Raw genomic sequence first — 20,216 nt, forward strand, 5'->3', positions numbered from 1 at the left:
ATTTACATTCAGATAACTTTATTGGCAGAACAATTTTACAGGTGCTGCCAAAGTAATATACAGATTAATGAAATAAAAGGTGCCAGCAGATGAAAAAATGTTTTAGTCTCCTGCTGAAATCCACTGGACTAGGAAGATGGATGAGAAATGATTATATTTATTATATATGTTTACATTTATTTCCATTTTAGCCATCTTTCCATTAGATGATCAAGGTAAAGTAGAAAGGCAACATCAAACCAAAAATCAAAATCTTAAAAACAAAATATAGTCATATAAAATTCAATTAACAATATAACATATAGCCATAATAAAATAACCAAGAACCCATCAGAGTCCTACAACAAACACCTCTGTTTTATGCCCAAATATCCCACCTATCCATCCAGCAGGGCTGGCAGAGCCTCTCTTCTTTGTGTTGCACTGACATCTGGTGGACATTTAGTCAGGAGGGCAGCCTCTGCAGCAGGAAATATGTAAAGAACGGCTGGCACGGTCAGACGGGGGTTAACACCACAGGCATTCGTCTTCTTCTAGCTAGAACGTTGAACACAGATAAAAATCTCTGGAATTTCTCATTCATGGTAGTTTTAGAGTTTTTCAATACACAAGTGGAGGAGTAGCCTAGTAGTTAGAGCAGTGGGCTATGAACCAGGGAGACCAGCGTTCAAACCCAATTGCTGCTCCTTGTGACCTTGGGCAAGTCACTTTACCCTCTGTTGCCTCAGGTACAAACTTAGACTGTGAACCATCTGGGCAGCTTTCAAGCCAAAGAAAGCAGGTCTTAACAACACATAGCTCCCTCTCATGGAACCTGACACCAAGTACTTTTACAGATACTGACATTCTTTACTTGCTCACTATTAATCTTGTGGATAAAGATGGTATAAATTAAGGAGATTAAATTATTGTGACTCTAAAGATTATAATAATAATAATCAGAAAATTGAACCATCTTTAGGTTGATAAAGTGGCAGTCCTGCACATACACATATAAAAAATATTTTTTTTAGTATTTTGATACTTAAATTGCACAACTGGGATTTTTGAATAACAGCAATAACTTAGTAACATAGTAATGATGGCAGAAAGGGACCAAATGGCCCATCCAATCTACCCAGCAAGTTTCTTATGGTATCTGCTGCACCGTGCAGGTTACCCCATGTTTCTCATAAGGGTAGCAACTGCTGCTCCGTGCAGTTATTCCTAAGCCTTATAACTCAAAAAATCACTGCTAGCAATATTTTTACTGGGTGATAAACCTTTTTGGAAATTCAGATAGTGCTGACGTGTTTTGCTTATGGACTTGGCTTTAGAAGCAGTCCTGTGTTTTTATCCAGACTGTAAAAGGCAAGGCCCATGTTGGTTGTCATTTGAATCTAATTCCTCTTCTTCCACCCCCACCATTGTCAAAGTGGAGAGTGATGTTGTGATTGTATCAAAAGCATCAAGGCTTATTGGGTAAGGGTAGTAATCCCTTGCCTTTTGTTAAGGGTAGTAAATGCTGTGTTGGGGGAGTGCTAGGGAGCACTTACGATTCCGGGGAGATGTGTGCCCTTGGACCACGACGCAACTGCAGAGAGGAGCTCCGTGGAAGCACCGTAGCAGGTAAGACGTGTCCAAGCATGGGAGGAGCAGGCTGACCACCACCCTAACTTTTGCCGAACCTGCACGCACAGGTAGAGTCCCAGCAATACAATGCTGGTCTCTGGGATAGCCCTCCAGCCACTCAATAGCCCTTTCGGACCTGCCACTAGGGAGTGGCAGATGCGGCAGGATGGACAGAGGTCGAGGACAGGCGATGGTACTGGAACAAGATGGGACCTCGTACTTGGTCCAGGCTTGAAGACTTGAACAAGGCGAGGTTACTTGGAACTCAGATGCGACAAGGACAATTGGAACTTGGAACTCAGATGCAAGATGCTCAAACGTGGAAGGAAATCAGACGTAGACTGAGAGGAGGATTCCGGTTACTCAGACGAGGACTCTTGGAACTTGGAAGGACTCGGATGAGGACTCTTGGAACTTGGAAGGGCACGGACGAGGACTTGGAACTTGGAAAGGCTCACATTAGGACTTGGAACTTAGAACTCGGATGAGACGAAACAAGGATTCTTGGAACTTGGACGAGACCACTTGGAACTTGGAAGGGACAAGGACAAGGACTTCCGGATACTCAGAGACTTAGACAGGCACTGCCCCTCAGGGCGCCCTACACAGCCGACATGGGCTGGTCGCGGACCACCCTGTCCCACTGTGCGCCCTACACAACCTAAAGAGACTGGTCGCGGACCATGTGGAGAGTGGAACAAGCACAGGACTGAGGCTCAGGATGAAGGAGGAACCTGGGCAGTGCTCGAAGACAGATCCAATCAGAAGAGGGCTCCAGCCACCAAAGATGGACACTGGATCAATATGGATTTACTCCCAGGAAAGGTCAGCTGGAGAAGAGGTCCAGGGTGAGGTGAAGCTGAACCCGGAGTTAGGAACTGACGGTACTTCAGGATCAGGATTGGACAAAGGACAACAGGATCGAGACTTGGAACATTAAAATCAGGACTTGAAACTCGGGACATCAAGGTCAGGATTTGGAACTTGGAACATCAGGACATCGGTACAAAAGGACACCGGTTACCTCGGGACATCAGGACATCTAAGGCATCTGGACATCAGGGACCTCTAGAGAGGAGAACCACAGGGATGTCTGGAACACAATGGACAAAGACATCAGAGGACGGAGACGTCTGGACATCCGGAGACAAGGGGATGTCTACACATCTGGAGACAAGGAGACATCTGGAGACAAGGAGAGCTGGACATCTAGAAACACGGAGATGGGATCTGATGAGAGACAAGGACATGGACCGAAGATCAAGACGAAGGTTCAGGAACCATGGATGAAGACAAGGAGTACCAACGAGGAACAGAATGCCTTGAAGAAGCAAAGAAGAATCACAGAGGACTCCTGGAACGAAGAGCTGGAACTGAAGATCCAGTAGAGGTCCAACTCCATGACCAACTCCTTGCGAAGGTGAAGACTGAGTGAAGGAAGGCCCTCTTTATAGGGCTGAAGAGGAAACGCCTAAAGGACATCAGCAGGAGGAGCCTGGAAAGACAGCCCACTGCTGGCCCTTTAAGTGAACAGAGGCGGCGCGGCTGCGCGCCTAGGAAGAAGGCAGGACCAGGGACAGTGACGTCCTGCTGCAGGAAGAGGAAGAAGGCCTTGACATCGGTGGCTCTCTGCCATGAAGAACAAAGATGATGGCGGCTCCCAGGCCGCATGAAGAGGAGCTCCAGAGTGGCCTCCTGGCTGCGGAAGAGGACCCGGACGACGTGGCCTCTGGGCCACAGAAGAGGAGCTTTGGAGTGGCCTCTGGGCAATGGAAGAGGAGAGCTGGCAGCGGCCTAGCCATAAAGAGATGGCAAAAGTGGCGCCCAGGCCACGAGGAAAGCAGCAGAGTGGATGGCTGCCTCCAGGCCACGAAGAGGAGCAACTTTGGCAGCAGCCTCCTGGCCGTGAAGAGGGATGGCAGCAGAGTCCAGGCCACAAAGAGACAGCGCAGGCGGTGGCTCCCAGGCCGCATGGAGAGACGACTTCAGCGGTGGCCTCCTGGCCATGAAGAGGAATGAGGGCGGCGCTCAACGGTGGTCTCCTGCCATGGGAAGCAGTGAAACTGGCGGCGGCCTTCAGGACGCGAGAAGGCAGGCATCGGCGGCCTCCAGACCGCACAGGGACTTCAGCGGTGTCGGGAGGCTGGCAAAAGGTAAGAGGCTGCTCGTGGCTAAGTCCGCGGGCAGCATAGTAACATGCTGCTCCATGCAGGTTAGCCGCATGCTTATCAGTTCCGTTAAAGTTGGGGCCCTCGACATTGGTTGTTGTCTGAATTCAGCTCCCCATTTCCCCTACTGTTGAAGCAAAGAGCATTTTGCATCAACAGTATGAAGGCTTATTGGTTAAGGGTAGTAATCAGCACACCAGCAAGTTATCCCCATGCACCCTTTTCTTCATTTCCATCCTCTAGCCTTTAAAGATCTACAGTGGATATCCCATGCCCCTTTGTATTTTTTCACTGTTTTCATCTTTACCACCTTTTCTGCAAGGGATTTCAGGCATCCACCACCCTCTCCATGAAGACATTTTCCTGGTGTTGGATCTGAACACCAGGACCCTTTGGGATTATTATATTGAAGCCTCAGGAATAAATGTGGACAGTATCAGTCTCTTGCACCTGCCTCCGTCTTGATAATGAACTTTGTTAAATTCCTGTTCCACCCGGCGTGGTCCGCGCCTTGCCTTGATTGGCCGGGGATGGGGGGGGGGGGGGGGGGCGTCTTGGTACAGGCCTCGCTGAGTCTTGTCAGATCTTCTTCCTGAATCTTCAAGCAACCTGTCTTGGGAGTCCTCAAAGCGTGGTCTGCGACCTGCCTTGCTTGGTAGTGTAGGGCACGTGAGAACGTGGTCCATGCCCTGCCTTGTTTGGTGGTGTAGGGCATGTGATGTGGCAGTACAACTTCAGATTTCCACTTCAGAATTTCAAACCTTGTGACTCTGTCTGAGTCCTCCGTATAACTAAGGCTCATTTCAGCCTACAAATCTTCGTCTCATTGTTGGATACCCTGAGTCTCGTCTCAGCCCTTTAAGTCTACGTCTTCGTCTTGACTCTTCATGTAACCAAGTCTCCGTGAAGCCCTCACGTATCCTGAATCTTCATCTTCATTTGATGTCTTCGTTTGATGTCTTCACCCTTCAGCCACTGTCTGTCCTGTCGCATTTGCTGCTCCCGTGCGGCAGGTCTGAAAGGGTTATCGAGTGGCCGGAGACCAACATTGCATTGTTGGGTCTCTCTATGCGATCAGGTTCGGCAGTGGCCAGGGTTCAGCATTCCTGAATCTTCAACCCATGCTTGGACACTCCTTGCCTGCCACGGCGCTTGCCGGAGCTCCTCTGCAGTGGTGTCGTGGCCCAAGGTACATGAAATCCCAGAGATAGGACCGCCTCCAGCAATCCCACAACAGTTTGTCTATTTGCAGATAATTCTAAGATCTGCAACAGAGTGGGCATGCCTAAAGGAGTAGAGAGAATGAAAAGTATTTTAAGAAAGCTTAAAGAGTGGTCAAAGATTTGGCAGTTGGGATTCAATGCCAAGAAGTGCAGAGTTATGCATCCGAGATGCAGTAATCCAAAAGAGCTGTATGTGACAGGGATGAAAGACTGATGTGCACAGCCCAAGAGAGGGACCTTGAGGTGATAGTGTCTAGTGATCTGAAGACGGAGAAGCAATGTGACAAGGTGATAGCTAAAGCCAGAAGAATGCTGGGCTGCATAGAAAGAGGAATAACCAGTAAGAAAAAGGAGGTGATAATCCCCGTGTACAGGTCCTTGGTGAGGCCTCACCTAGAGTACTGTTTTCAGTTCTGGAGGCCATATCTCAAAAAGGACAAAGACAGAATGGAGGTGGTCCAGAAAAGGGTGACAGAAATGGTGTGGGGGTCTCCATCAAATGGCTTATGAGGAAAGGCTAAGGATCTGAATATTTATATCCTAGAAGAGAGGCGGTGCAGACCTTCAGCTACCTGAAAGTTTTTTTTTTTTAATTTTATTTATAGTGTGTAACAATACAGAAAATATAATTCAGCACACAAATGAACAAAACAATTTAGCAATTGAATCAAAAACCTAGGAAATATTATAGCAATCAGTCAATGTAGTGCCTCTGTTGCCAGTACGACTTCCAAATGGTGTTGAAAGTGCCACTTTTCTTCAATAATGGGAAGGAGATTTTTTTCCATTATAGCAATATCTGCAACCACAGATTTCCAGTGATAAATCAGGGTTGTGAACTTCCAATAACAAGCGATGGTAATACGTGCAGCATGTAACAACTGAATTGACAAACGTTTCTCAGATTTGGACAATACAACATCTCCCTATCTTCCCAACAGACATAAGGGTGCCGTAAGTGGCAACAAGCGACCCAAAATGTCTCCAATCAAGGATCCAACTTGTTGCCAGAAATTATGAACAATAGGACAGTCCCACCACATGTGGGAGTGGGATACAGGCATGCCACATCCTCTCCAGCAAAAAGGGCTAGATCTGCTAAATTTAGAGAAGAATTAGGGGTATCTAAAGGCTCTGTGTAATAGTTGGAACATTAGTTCACGAACCTTATTGCAACGAGATAATTTAAGGGCAGAGACCATATGTTCTTCCAATCGTAATCATCCAAGTTTAGCAAAAGATCCTCATTCCACCTTTCAATAACGATGGGACATGTCTCAGGATCATAAATGTCATCTAACAAATAAGTATATAATCTGGAGATCAAACTTTTAGGAGACCTGGGTGAAATAAGAGAAGATTCCTGACCAGTGCATAAACGTAGTGAGCCAAAGTTCTCCAAGTGATGCTCTACCACCATACGCAATCGGGAAAAAATATAGTTTGTGTGTTCGACAATGTGGTATTCAGCTTGTAACTCTGAAAACTCCTAAAGTGACCATCCACCAGCATTTGATCAAGGAAATGTAAAACCGCCCATAGTCCAAGCCTTCAAGTCCAGAGATAAAGTAAGAGGTGTTAGGGTTGGATTGCCCTGAAGGCACCTCATACTGAAATCCTAATAATTTATTTGCTGTTCATCAGATTTTCAATGTATGAGAAATAATAGTGTTTGAGCGCCCTATCTGCACATACTGAGGATAGGTAGAAGTGAGAAGGGATGTTAATGTGAAATCCCCCAAATACATACTCTCAAGATATACCCAATTAGGAAGATGGGAAGATAACAACCAGTCTTTAATGCCCACTAATCTGGAAGCTAAATAATAAAGAAACATATTTGGAACATCCAACCCCCCACAATTCCTGGGATACTGTAAGGTCAGAAGCTTAATATGCAGTGACCTACGATGCCATAAAAAAGAAGAAAAAAACTCCATTAAGGTCTCTGAATGCCTTCTGGGGAGCATTGCAAGGAATGCTTCAAGATAAATGGACAACAAATCCATTTATCTTGAAGCATTCGAACCCATCACTGCAACAGAGATCCAGTCAATCTTAAAGAAAATGAAACCCTCCTCTCATCCTTCAGACCATATCCCTAGCAAACGTCTCCTGACAATCCCTGACTCCATCTCCAAAACACTGGCGGACATCATAAACTGCTCTTTATCGCAAGGAATATATCCAGAGGTACTCAAACTGGCATCCCTCAAACCACTACTAAAGAAGCCAAATCTGGATCCTACAGACCCAAACAACTTCCGACCGATCGCCAACCTACCATTCATAGCCAAGATCATGGAAAAACTAGTTAACACCCAAATATCAGACTACATCGAAGATAATAAACTACTATTCCCTTCTCAATATGGATTCCGCAAAGCTTCCAGCACAGAATCTCTCCTTGTATCATTGACAGACTACCTCATTTTGGGTCTCGACAAAGGACAATCATTCCTACTGATTCTTTTAGACCTCTCAGCAGCTTTCGACACCGTTAACCACTCCATCCTTATAAACCAACTTTCGACTATTGGTATAACAGGTACGGCATTAACCTGGTTCAAAACTTTCCTCAGCAACAGAGGCTACAAAGTTAAAATACACAACAAAGAATCCCCCCGCCATGACTCACCTGTAGGAGTCCCTCAGAGTTCTGCCCTATCACCCACACTCTTCAATATTTACCTCCTTCCGCTATGCCAGCTCCTAACAAATCTAAAACGTAAACACTTTCTCTATGCAGACAATGTCCAGATAGTGATCCCCCTTAAAGAATCCTTCTCTAAAACTCTCGAACACTGGGAAACATGCCTCCAAAAAATCAAGTGCCTTCTTGCCAGCCTAAACCTCGTATTAAATGCTGCTAAAACTGAACTCCTGCTCATCTCCCCAGAAATAAGCAACACCTCCTCTACTCCTCCAGCTAATCCACTCTCCACCCAAGTGAGAGACTTAGGAGTTATAATTGATAACAGGATGAATTTGAAAGCATTTGTCAACCGTACAACCAAGGACTGTTTCTACAAACTCCAAGTGCTGAAAAGGATAAAACCTTTATTCCACTCTACTGATTTCAGAACAAAACTACAAGCAATAATCTTCTCAAAGATAGATTATTGCAACGCTATCCTACTAGGTCTCCCATCTTCGTACACCAAACCTCTACAGATGGTCCAAAATGCGGCTGCAAGAATTCTCACCAACACCAGGAGAAGAGACCATATATCACCTATCCTAAAAAACCTACATTGGCTCCCAGTCCCTATACACTTCAGAATTATCTTCAAATCCATCACCATTATATATAAATCCATCCACCACCTTACAACACTTGACCTACAATTCCCGCTCAGCCAACATCACTCCTCAAGACCCACCAGAGAAGCATACAGAGGATCCCTCCAGGTACCTCATACCAAATCCACTCATCATATAACTTTAAGAGAACGGGCCTTCTTGACAGCTGGACCAGCATTCTGGAATTCCATCCCACCGAATCTCCGACAGGAGCCTTGCCTCCCAACATTCCAAAAAAGACTTAAGACTTGGTTATTCAAACAAGCTTTTCTGGACCCCTCCTAATTGCTTCCTCATCAACTTCCACAACTCAGTCACAGCTGCTCTTTGTAAATAACTCTACATGATGTTAATCTACTACTGTATTTCTCTATTCTCCCAGTTCGATCTTTCTTGTTATTTGTAACTGCAATTTCCTTGCACTTGTTCCAGTTTTAATGTATTTTGCACCCCTTGTTCAACTGTAAACCAGCATGATGTGATTGTATCATGAATACCGGTATATAAAAAAAATCTTAAATAAATAAATAAAATATAAGAGATGGGGAAGGACAACTATTTTAACCAAATAGCTTCTGCCCAAAAATGACAATGGAAAATCAGTCCACCTACAAAGATCTACCTGCAATTTCATAAACAATTTAGGATAATTCAGTTTATACAACTCTGTCAGGTTCTTTGGGGCCACAATCCCCAGATATTTAATATTATCCTTTGCTATTATGAAATTACTTTGTTGGGAATGACAGAAACCCCTGGGACCCAGATACATCAAAAGGGATTTAGCATGGTTAACACTATACCAGTTCAACTCCCCATAGTCTTTCAAAAGACATACTATGGCTGAGATCGATCTTTCAGGATGTGTAACATAAAGTAAAATATCATCTGCATGTAATGAGATTTTATGACATGTAAGTCCCGATATTCCCTAATTTTTTGTAACATCGGCTCAAGAGCTAAATTAAACAGAGAAGGGAGAATAGGGCACCCCTACCTAGTAGTTGCGTCCGTCGCTGCTCAACGCCCTCACTCCGCCCTCTCTACCTCTGTGGTGACTCCCTCCGGGTCTGATGGACGTTTGCTGCCGTGGCATCTCCATGCTGTCTCCCTCTGGCGTCCCCGGACCGACACGACGCTGCGGATCCGCCATGTTCCTGATGATGTAGGGCGCGCACGCCCGCGCTCTCCCATTGATGTACCAGCAAGGGCGCGAACCTCAGGGGCGTCCCCCGAGATGACGTCATCAACTTCCGATATAAAAGGTCTCAGTATTCGCTAATGATTTGAGTTAGCAAGGATTGATTGCGGGGATTCATCTGGACCCGCTTCTCTCTACGCTACTCTGCCTCCTCGGACTTACCAGGGGTACCCGCTCCTCGGGGGCTTCGCTCTCTTTTCTTTATTTCAGATTGCAGATAGGAACTGGTACTCGCTCCTCGAGGGCCCATGTTCCTAAACACTCTGAAGATTCTCTATTGCCTAGAAACTATCGCAGATACAGACATTTGTGAGTTACTATTTCAGACTGCAGATAGGATCCGGTACTTGCTCCTCGAGAGCCCATGTTCCTAAATACACAGAAGATTCTCTACTGTCTGGAAGCCATTACAGATACAGACAATTGTGAGTTACCATCGCTCTCTCAGAGCTTTCCCTGGAACCAGGTACTCGCTCCTCGAGGGCCTAACCCTTTCCAGCTAATGAGCTTCCTCAAGACCTTATGTGAGTTATCATCTAAGTACTAGCTATGTATACAGCATACCCTGTCTACTCACTATCTATAGTTTCTGTACAGCTCAGTAACCCTGGGATCGTGGTTCCAGTACCTGAGGGACTTCAGCCCTGCCGGGCATATCAGCTCACTACTGCCACCTCTGGTGGTTCTACTAACCTGTCTAATAAAAGAATTATCTGTGTCTGTCTCCATGCCCAAGCCTAGCCGGTGGTCCCTCTCAGGATATCCTCCTGGGGGCGCTGTCATCTGCCATCAGCCCAAGGATCCACCATTCTACATTCTACTACAGCTAAGTGCCTTCTCCAAGGACTCCGCTGGTAACAGATTGTTATCTACTCCCTCTACAGGAGCTGAGCATATCAGATGGCTACTTCCTAGCAGATCCATTACAGATTGCTTACTCCGCCCACGGAGCATAACAGTTTGCTAACTCCTCCTTCACAGGAGATGTATTCAACAGATTGCTAACTCCTCCCCTCTGGAGGAGCAGTTCATAACAGATTGCTACTCTTATCTGCTTGCTCCACCCATCAGCATAGCAGATCACAACAGGTTGCTAACTCCTCCCCTCTGGAGGAGCGATTCACAACAGATTGCTAACTCCTCCCCTCTGGAGGAGCGATTCATAACACTAGTCCCCCTAGAGATAGAAAATGAATCTGAAAGAAATCCATTTGCTAGGATGCAGGCCTTAGGTTGTTTGGATAATGCCAATATCCAATTAACAAATTGATCAGGAAAACCATGTCATAGGACCATGAACAAATATTGCTAAGAGATCTGGTCAAATGCTTTATCAGCATCCAGGGAGAGGACCGCTCTAGGAATTTTTTATTTCCCTGCTATATGGATTATATTAAACAATCTTCTAGTACTAGCTATAGAGGTTCTACCTTTTATAAAGTCAGTCTGATCAGGATGTATCAGTGCTGGCAACAAATGTTCAATCCTAAATTGCAATATCTTAGCCAAAGTTTTTATATCTGAATTCATCAAGGATATTGGCCTATACAAACCATAAAGTAAAGGATCTTTGCCTGGCTGAGGAAACAAAGTGATATCAACATCCAACAAGTTCCTAGAGAAAAAGCAGGGGTCCTCATATAATTAAAAAGCTCCTGCAAAAGAGGGACCAACTCCTTTTAAACAATTCTATAATATTCCAAAGGGAATCCATCTGGACCTGGACTCTTTCCTGCTGCCAAAGACTGTAAGGCCTGTTCAGTCTCAAAGACTGTAATTGACTTCTCCAACTGAGCCTTGGTCTCATCAGGAATCCGAGACATTTGTATAGAGATTAAAAAACGTTTGATATCATCCAATGAGGATGTTTAAGAAGCTCCTTACAAATGATGCTAAAAATCCTGAAATTCCCACACTATTTGCATGTTGGAAAGAAAAAGATTGCCTGAGGCTCCTTGTAAGACACTAATAACAGATGAAGAGGACTTAAGATTAATTAATTTTGCCAGTAAGGAGCTAGGTTTATTACCCTGTTCATAATATTTTTTGCTTGGAGAGCCTAAAATTTCTTTCTATTAAAGAAGATTGAAGTTTGAGTAGCTCGTCTCTAGCAAGTTGTAAAGCCTTGTAAGTCTTAAGAGGAACAAGTTAGCTTAGGTTGACATTCTACTTTATTAATCAAATGAGTCAGTTCACAATGTTTAGCTAGAAATTGTTTCTAACTAGTAAAAGATATAATTCAGGGTTGGGGAGAAAATTAATAAACACACAACAATATGGTAATTAATAAATACACATACAACAATATGGTAAACAATAAATGGAAACCAATAAATCATTACACAGTTAGTTTCTTCTTATGCTTTATTATGCATTATTTATTTAATATCTGTTCATAACATTGTAATGCCTGTTAAGGCGTTTCATTCCAAATGTATGATAAGTTTTCAGTCTTTCTGTATGAAAGGATCATAATGCTGGAATGTATAATATAGTTGCTCTGATTGTAACATTTTAAGTTGTGTTGCCAATAAACCTTAAATTATAAAAAAAAAAAGAAAGAAAGATATAATTCGACCTCAAAATACCACTTTTAGGGTTTCCCACTGTAGCCTAAGGTCATAAGCCTCTGTTGGGTGGTGAAATTGAAAGTCTGTGATGGCATTTTTCACCATGTCCACAAAATCTTGATTCTGAAGAAGGGAGAAATTTAAGCGCTACCAGCTCCAGGAGCCTGCTTTCCTAACAAAGTCTACAGAGAGCAAAACTAGATGGTGACCAGATAAATGAGATGGTAAAATGTCACTATCACATACAAAAGGCATGATAGAGGAACTACATAGAAAGAGGTCTATTCTACTATAAGTATGATGACTGCTGGGAAAGCATTCTTTCCACACATCATGGAGATTGTAGAACTGTATGATATTTTGTAAAGCAGCTGGAATCAGCATCGCAGAAGCAGAGGAATGAGATCTATCCAATTTTACATTGAGGCACAGATTAGAGTTAGGGCATCCCAACAGAGAGATTCCAATAATAAGAAAAGTAGACCAAGTGCCTATAATTAAAAACTCACCTGAGCTAAAAGATTCCAATTTTTCCCTGTCAACTGAAAAGCAGAATGTAAATACAAACATAAAATAGACTTTAATATGTTTGTATGCAAAAGCCAGAAGTCTAAGAAGTAAGATGGGAGAATTAGAATGTATAGCAGTGAATGACAGACTTAATTGACATCTCAGAGACTTGGTGGAAGGAGGATAACCAATGGGATAGTGCTATACCGGGGTACAAATTATATCGCAATGTCAGAGGAGCATCTGGGAGGCAGGGTGGTGCTTTATGTCTGGGATGGCATAGAGTCCAACAGGATAAAGATCCTGCATGAGACTAAATACAAAATTGAATCTTTATGGGTAGAAATCCCTTGTGTGTTGGGGAAGAGTATGGGGATAGGGGTATACTACCGTCCACCTGGCCAAAATAGTGAGATGGACAGTGAAATGCTAAGAGAAATTAGGGAAGCTAACCAAACTGGTAGTGCAAGAGTAATGGGAGATTTCAATTATCCCAATATTGACTGGGTAAGTGAAACATCAGGGCATGCTAGAGAGATAACGTTCCTGGATGGAATAAATGATAGCTTCATGGAGCAATTGGTTCAGGAACCAACAAGAGAGGGAGCAATTTTAGATCTAATTCTCAGTGGAGCACAGGACTTGGTGAGAGAGGTAACGGTGGTAGGGCCGCTTTACAATAGTGATCATAATATGATCAAATTTGAATTAATGACTGGAAGGGGTCCGTAAGTAAATCCACGGCTCTAGTGCTAAACTTTCAAAAGAAAACTTTGATAAAATGAGAAAAATAGAAAAAATCTGAAAGGTGCAGCTACAAAGGTAAAAAGTGTGAAACAGGCATGGACACTGTTAAAAAATACCATCCTAGAAGCACAGACGTATTCCATGCATTAAGAAATGTGGAAGGAAGGCAAAACGATTACCGACATGGTTAAAAGGTGAGGAGAAAGAGGCTATTTTAGCCAAAAGATCTTCATTAAAAAATTGGAAGAAGAATCCATCAGAAGAACATAGGATAAAGCATAAGCATTGGCAAGTTCAATGTAAGACATTGATGATAAGACAGGCTAAGAGAGAATTCGAAAAGAAGTTAGCCATAGAGGCAACTTCTAAGAAAACTAAAAGGTCATGGGATACAAGGCAATGTCTTTTTATGTATTGCAAGCTGGTTAAAAGACAGGAAACAGAGTAGGATTAATTGGTCAATTTTCACAGTTGAAAAAGGTAAATAGTGGAGTGCCTCAGAGATCTGTACTTGGACCAGTGCTTTTAATATATTTATAAATGATCTGGAAAGGGGTACGATGAGCGAGATGATCAAATTTACAGATGATACAAAATTATTCAAAGTAGTTCAATCAGAAGTGGATTGTGATAACTAACAGAAGGACCTTGCTAGACTGGAAGATTGGACATCCAAATGGCAGATGAAATTTAATGTGGACAAGTGCAAAGTGATACATATAGGGAAAAATAACCCTTGCTATAGTTACACAATGTTAGGTATTATCTTAGGAGTTACCAACCAGGAAACAGATCTAGGCATCAGAGTGGATAACACATTGAAATTGTCAACTCAGTGTAGCTGTGGCGATCAAAAAAGCAAACAGAATGTTAGGAATTATTAGGAAGGGAAATGGCAAATAAAACGGAGAATGTCATAATGCCTCTGTATTGCTCCATGGTGAAACCGCACCTTGAATACTGTGTGCAATTCTGCTAACTGCATCTCAAACAGGAAAGAGCTGCACTGGAGAAAGTGCAGACAAGGATGACCAAAATGATAAGGGGCATGGAACAGTTGCTCTATTGAGGAAAGGTTTAAGAAGTTAGGGCTGTTCAGTTTGGAGAAGAGATGACTGAGTGGGGATATGATAGAAGTCTACAAAATCAAATCACTGTAAATCGGTTATTTACTCTCTCATATAATTATGTCTGTCGGTCGCAGATGGCTGTGACTGGAGTACTCACTGCTTGCACCTCTGACCTGCCTTCTCTGGGTCTGCTCACAGCGTGGGCCTGTCTACACTGCAGCATTCCTCGGGACTCCTCATGGCAGCATGAACACCGGTACTTCCTACTTCGATGTCGGGCCTTCCTAGGCGTGCGCGTCACCGGCCCCACCTTTGAAGTCTCTTCGGCGGGAACCTCGGGGCGCCCCTGGTTGATGATGTCATCGGACTCCTGTACTTAAGCTCCACTTTCACCACCAGCTAGCCAACTTGGCAACAAGTTCCGTACGAGTCCGCAACTCCTGCCTTGTGTTCCTGAGACTTCGTTACGAGCCTTGCTCCTGGACCCTGTCTGGCACCACTCCTCAGGGGTCAGTGTGTGCTCCTACGGGGACTTGCTCCTCTGGCCTACCCCACTCCTCGGGCTGAACCTGCGCCTCTTGAGTCCTACTCTGCAACAAACGTCTGCTACTCAGGTCTCCCTTGGAACACTGCGGCAGTCTGTGAGTTCCTTGGCTAGCCTTCCCCACTCCTCGGGGTTGGGCTTGTGTTCTAGCAAGACTGTCTGCACTCTCCCGCTCCTAGGGCTGAGCTCTCTACTCAAGAGACTACCTAGAGCCTCCCTGCTCCACGGGGCTTGCTCTGGTATGTTCAACGACTGTCAGCCGTCCCGCTCCTCGGGCCTGCTTCTCTGCTCTCTGGGTTCCTGCCTACGTCAACAGCTGAGACTGGCCCGGGCTTCCCTGCATCATGGATGGCCCTGCACCCTCAAGTCTATGCCCACTACGCTGCAGCTCCTCCCCTCGGGGCTGTCCTCCAGGAGAACCTTCAGCGCGGCTAATCCTGCGCCTACCGCTCCATGGTCTGTCTGGCGCCTCTCTCCTCAGGGTCTCACTCCAGATACTACCTACTGTCAGTCACTCAACAGGGGGTCACTTCCTGGTTCCTGGAGATCTCTCCACCTCTGTGCCCAGAGCTCCCTGCTGTGCCTGTACCTCGCCTCCTGACGGTGCCGACCTGTGGGGCTCCTCCCCACAGGCTGTAACAACTCGCACCTCGGGTCAAGGGTCCACATACCCACAAACCATAACAATAATAGAAGGACAAGGGGCACTCCATGAAGTTAGCAAGTAACTCATTTAAAACAAATTGAAGAAAATTTGTTTTCTCTCAGCGCATAGTTAAGCTCTGGAATTCATTGCCAGAGGATGTGGTTACAGCAGTTAGTGTAACTGGGTTTAAAAAGTTCCTAGAGGAAAAATTCATAAACTGCTATTATGTAATTAATAAGCAATAGTAGCTTGTGATTTATTTAATGTTTGGGTACTTTCCAGGTACTTGTGACTTGGACTGGCCACTGTTGGAAACAAGATACTGGGCTTGATGGACCCTTGATCTGAACCAGTATGGCATATCTTATGTTCTTGTGTTATGTTCTTATTCCAGTCTCTTCCTATAATGACCTTATCTGCAGGAAAAATTATACCCAAAGGTTTTAATGATGCATGAATTTCAAACCTTTTCCCTTGGAAAATCAGTAGAACTAGGGGTCACGAAATGGAACTCCAGAGGGGACTACTCAGAACCAACACCAGAAAATATTTCTTCATGGAGAAGGTGGTGGATGCCTGGAATGTCCTTCCAGAGGAGGTAGTGAAGACGAAAACAGTGAAAAAATTCAAAGGGGAGGAAGTGATGTCATCTGCCTAAGATGGCCGCTTAAAAATTCTCTTCGTCACTCTCCCTCACATTATAAAATTTTAAACCTGGTCTTTCCTTCATATCGAGCAATATCAAAGGTGTGGCAGGATTGTTAATCGCCCGACAACATGTCTTTGTAGAAAAAGGAGATGGATTTACAAAAATATTCCTATGATGCCGGTGGATCACGATTCGTGGCCTTGAATGAGTTAACACCGATGGTGGACCTGGAGTGAGATGAGATGGCATCAGAGACAATAGCGACAGGGTCAGAGCTGGAGAAAAAAACACTTACAAAGAAAGATTTTCAAGAATAGTTCCAAAACCTAAAGCTGGATATCAGGACCCTTAAGAAGGAATTCCAAGAGACTTTGTTAGACTTGTACGCAGATATTCTGGACCCAGGCAAAAGGGTAGACAATTCTGAGGCGCAACAGGAGGAACACGCTGCCCACATAAAAAACTTGATGTCGGAACAAAATAAGCTTCGCCGATCTCAGGAAGAGGCAGCGTTAAAATTAGAAGATATAGAAAACTGAACACACAGAAACAATCTGCGCATTAGAGGCCTACCTGAGGATGAGGTTTATGTAAATGTGCATGAGATTGCACGGCAAATCTGCGAGGCCGTGCTAAAGGCGGCGTCGGCACTGGAAGAAGAAGAACATCATTCCCGATTGTAATTGAAACAGCTCACAGAGCTCTGGGGGCTGCACCCAGAAAGGCACCGAGAGACATTGTCCTGTGCATGCACGGCTTTTTGATTAAAGAGGCAATTATGAAGGCAGCATGAAAGCTGGACAGAGTGGAATGGGAGGGGCATGAGCTTTCTTTCTTTAATGACCTTTCGCCAGCACCCTGAAAAGACGACGTGATCTGTAACTATTAATAGCAACATTATCGAAGGAGAGGCACAGGTATCGATGGCTCTACCCATGGGGTTTGGCCTTCACAATAAATGGCATTATATCTAAGGTGAAGTCATTGGAAGAAGCGGCACCTATTTTGAGGGCTGCTGGATTTTCAATTCCAATGGGTGAGAAGAAACACATAACTGCCCCGCCACTTCTGGTACAGCCGAAATGGCAGAGGGCAGGCAAGGGAGGTCGTCGCCTTAGAAGGACATATATAGAGGAAACACCGAAGACTGATGTGCCGGTGACACTGGGGACCCAGGAGCCCTTCCCCACCTGAATTGACTTTCCATGAAACTGATAGGAAAATGTTATTGGTTATTGCGTTTCCTTTTCAGGTTTAAAGCTATCTCAGAAGGACACTGGGTTTGGACATTGACATTGATATTGGCTGCAAACAATACCAAAGGAGTTTAGCATATTGAGCACTCGGTCCACAGACAGGTTGCAGCCAAAATTCTGAGTTAAGTTCTACAATTTGAGTTATTAGTGTCAATTGGAAATTATGGTTATGTTTCTCATGGGAGAAAGGAGGAAGACGGAATGTTGAAAGTACATTAAGATGAAGGGAGGAAAAGGGGATGACTCATCTCCTCAGGCAGGGGTTCGCTGTTGGAATGGCGAATACATTTTAAGGTTGAGTAGAGGGGGGCAAGACAGGGGTTTTAATTGGTAGGGGTAAGGATCCTGGAATCAGGTTATGTTTAGGGCTGGGATATTGGCTTAACAGGACATATGAAGCAGTAGGGGGAATATCGGGGAAAGATTTCAATGGCTAGGCTTAAATTTGTCTCACTGAATGTGAAGGGTCTTAACTCACCTTTTAAGCGACAGATGCTATTTAAAGAACTCTCCCGATTACAGCCCTCAGTAGTATTTATCCAGGAGACTCACCTAAGACATAGGGATGAGCATCTGCTCGCCTCTAAACTAAGACCTAAGACTGGAACCCTGCCTCTAAACTAAGACCTAAGACTGGAACCCTGCCTCCTTACCTTTCGAAGAAAACTTAAGACTTGGCTTTTCCTCCAAGCCTTCCCCTAACACAAATTTATCATCAGACTCAGCTCAAGGAACTGAATGTTCACTAATCTCTCGATTTATATGTAGTTACTCCTTTCTGCTTACTTCCCAGCTACTATAGCTCCCAAGTTCAATACCCTTGTTTTATGTAACTTTGCTTGTTTCAGCCTTCTTGTTTGGTTCTCTGGTTATCCCCTAGTTCTATGTAAACCGGACTGATATGAATCCGATTCATGAAGTCCGGTATAGAAATATGTTAAATAAAATAAAATAAATAAACTATTTTCTCAGCAGTATTTTGCCTCTAACACTCCAACGAGTAAATATAGCGGGATGGGTATTCTTTTTGATTCCTCTTTAGGGGTCCAGGTTTGTGATGTTCGATCCGACCCATCTGGCCGCTATTTGATATTACAGGTAGACATTAACAATATGAAATTAGTTCTGGTAAATGTATACTGGCCAAATGCAGAACAGTGAATGGTGTTGGACGAGATAAGAAACTGCTGTTCTCTTTTGAAGATGGTCATCTGGTCTTTGGGGGGGATTTTAATATGGTGGGTATGTCCAATCTATATACCTCATCAGGGGTGACGGGAGTCTCAAAAAAAGATAGCCTGTCATTAAAACATCTGCTAGAAACTTGGCAATTGGTGGATATCTGGAGAATTAAGTACCCCACAAATAGAAATTACACCTTTTATTCTAGAACTCACAACTCATATTCATGTCTAGATTACTTTCTCATAAATAGAGAACTGGTTTCCAGAACCAGACAGGTGAATATAGCGTGTATAACAATGCTCCTGTATGGTGGGAAATGGAGTAGAAAGAACTCGGAGAGGGCCAAAGATAATGGAAGCTTAATGGCACCTTAATTAAAATTAAGGAATATAAAATGAAGGCTCAACAACATCTAGAGGAATACCTCACTACTAATGCAGGGAAAGAAGTTTCACCCCTTTCTTGTTGGGAGGGTCTCAAAGCCATTATACGAGGTTATCTGATCAGCCTGGGGATGTATCATAATAAGGAAAAGGAGAAGAAGCGTATGCTTTTGGTGCATAAACTACAAGATATGGAGCAGGCTCATAATGTTGCATGTGCCGGTTGCGGCAGGCCAGTGGCTCAGCCCTCTTACCTCGCCTGCCCAATCCAGCTTCTGGTTCCACTTCCCTCGTGGTGGTAGGCCGCCGACTCTGTCCTTGGGCCGTCCCTGGTGCTTCTGGTACTACGACGGACCCCTGTGCTCTGCGGCTGACCTCTCTGCATGGTCCACAATGAGATGCCGCCATCCAGCACTGCACCCCTCTCTAGGCGTGAGCGTGCGCACCTCTGTGTCTTTTAAAGGGTCCGCAGAGGGAACTTGGCCGCGGCCCCGGATGATGACGTCGCTGAAGCTCTGGTACTTAAGGCCAGACTCAGCTCCTGATAGTCGCCTTTGTAACAGGTCTCCATGATGGTCGTGTACTTCGTTGCCCCCTGGTAATTCCTCCGTGTTCCTGGTTCCTGATCCCTGCGGCTCGATTACATGCTTACCCTGCGTTCCTGTTACCCAGCTTTCCTTTGGACTGATCTCTTGTACTCAACCTCTGCTTTGCCTGACTACACCATTGATCTTCTCCTGGACCTCTGCTTTGCCTGACCATGCCATTGATCTTCTCCTGGACCCGACCTCTGCTTTGCCTGACCACGCCATTGATCTTCTCCTGGACCTCTGCTTTGCCTGACCACGCCATTGATATTCTCCTGGACCAGACCTCTGCTTTGCCTGACCATGCCATTGATATTCTCCTGGACCCGACCTCTGCTTTGCCTGACCATGCCATTGATATTCTCCTGGACCCGACCTCTACTTCTCCTGACCACGCCATTGATATTCTCCTGGACCCGACCTCTGCTTCTCCTGACCACGCCATTGATCTTCTCCTGGACCCGACCTCTGCTTCTCCTGGACCCGACCTCTGCTTTGCCTGACCACGACATTGATCTTCTCCTGGACCCGACCTCTGCTTTGCCTCACCACGCCATTGATCT

General features: G+C 44.7%; 1 protein-coding gene across 2 annotated transcripts in view; it reads right to left on the minus strand.

Annotated features, from left to right (window-relative positions):
* Positions 1–299: 299 nt before the first annotated feature.
* CDK12 (cyclin dependent kinase 12) overlaps positions 300–20,216 on the minus strand; it is a 169,761-nt gene continuing 149,844 nt past the window's right edge. Inside the window, exon 15 of one of the 2 annotated variants that reach the window (XR_003852079.1) lies at positions 300–537. Coding sequence is in view for 1 of the 2 variants with exons in the window: in XM_029572153.1 (XP_029428013.1) it covers positions 497–537 (41 nt within the window). In the remaining variant the exon portion in view is untranslated. The remainder of the gene's footprint in view (positions 538–20,216) is intronic. The other variant, XM_029572153.1, reaches the window with a different exon arrangement.

Source organism: Rhinatrema bivittatum, chromosome 12 (genome assembly GCF_901001135.1).
Source record: "Rhinatrema bivittatum chromosome 12, aRhiBiv1.1, whole genome shotgun sequence".
Classification (NCBI taxonomy): domain Eukaryota; kingdom Metazoa; phylum Chordata; class Amphibia; order Gymnophiona; family Rhinatrematidae; genus Rhinatrema; species Rhinatrema bivittatum.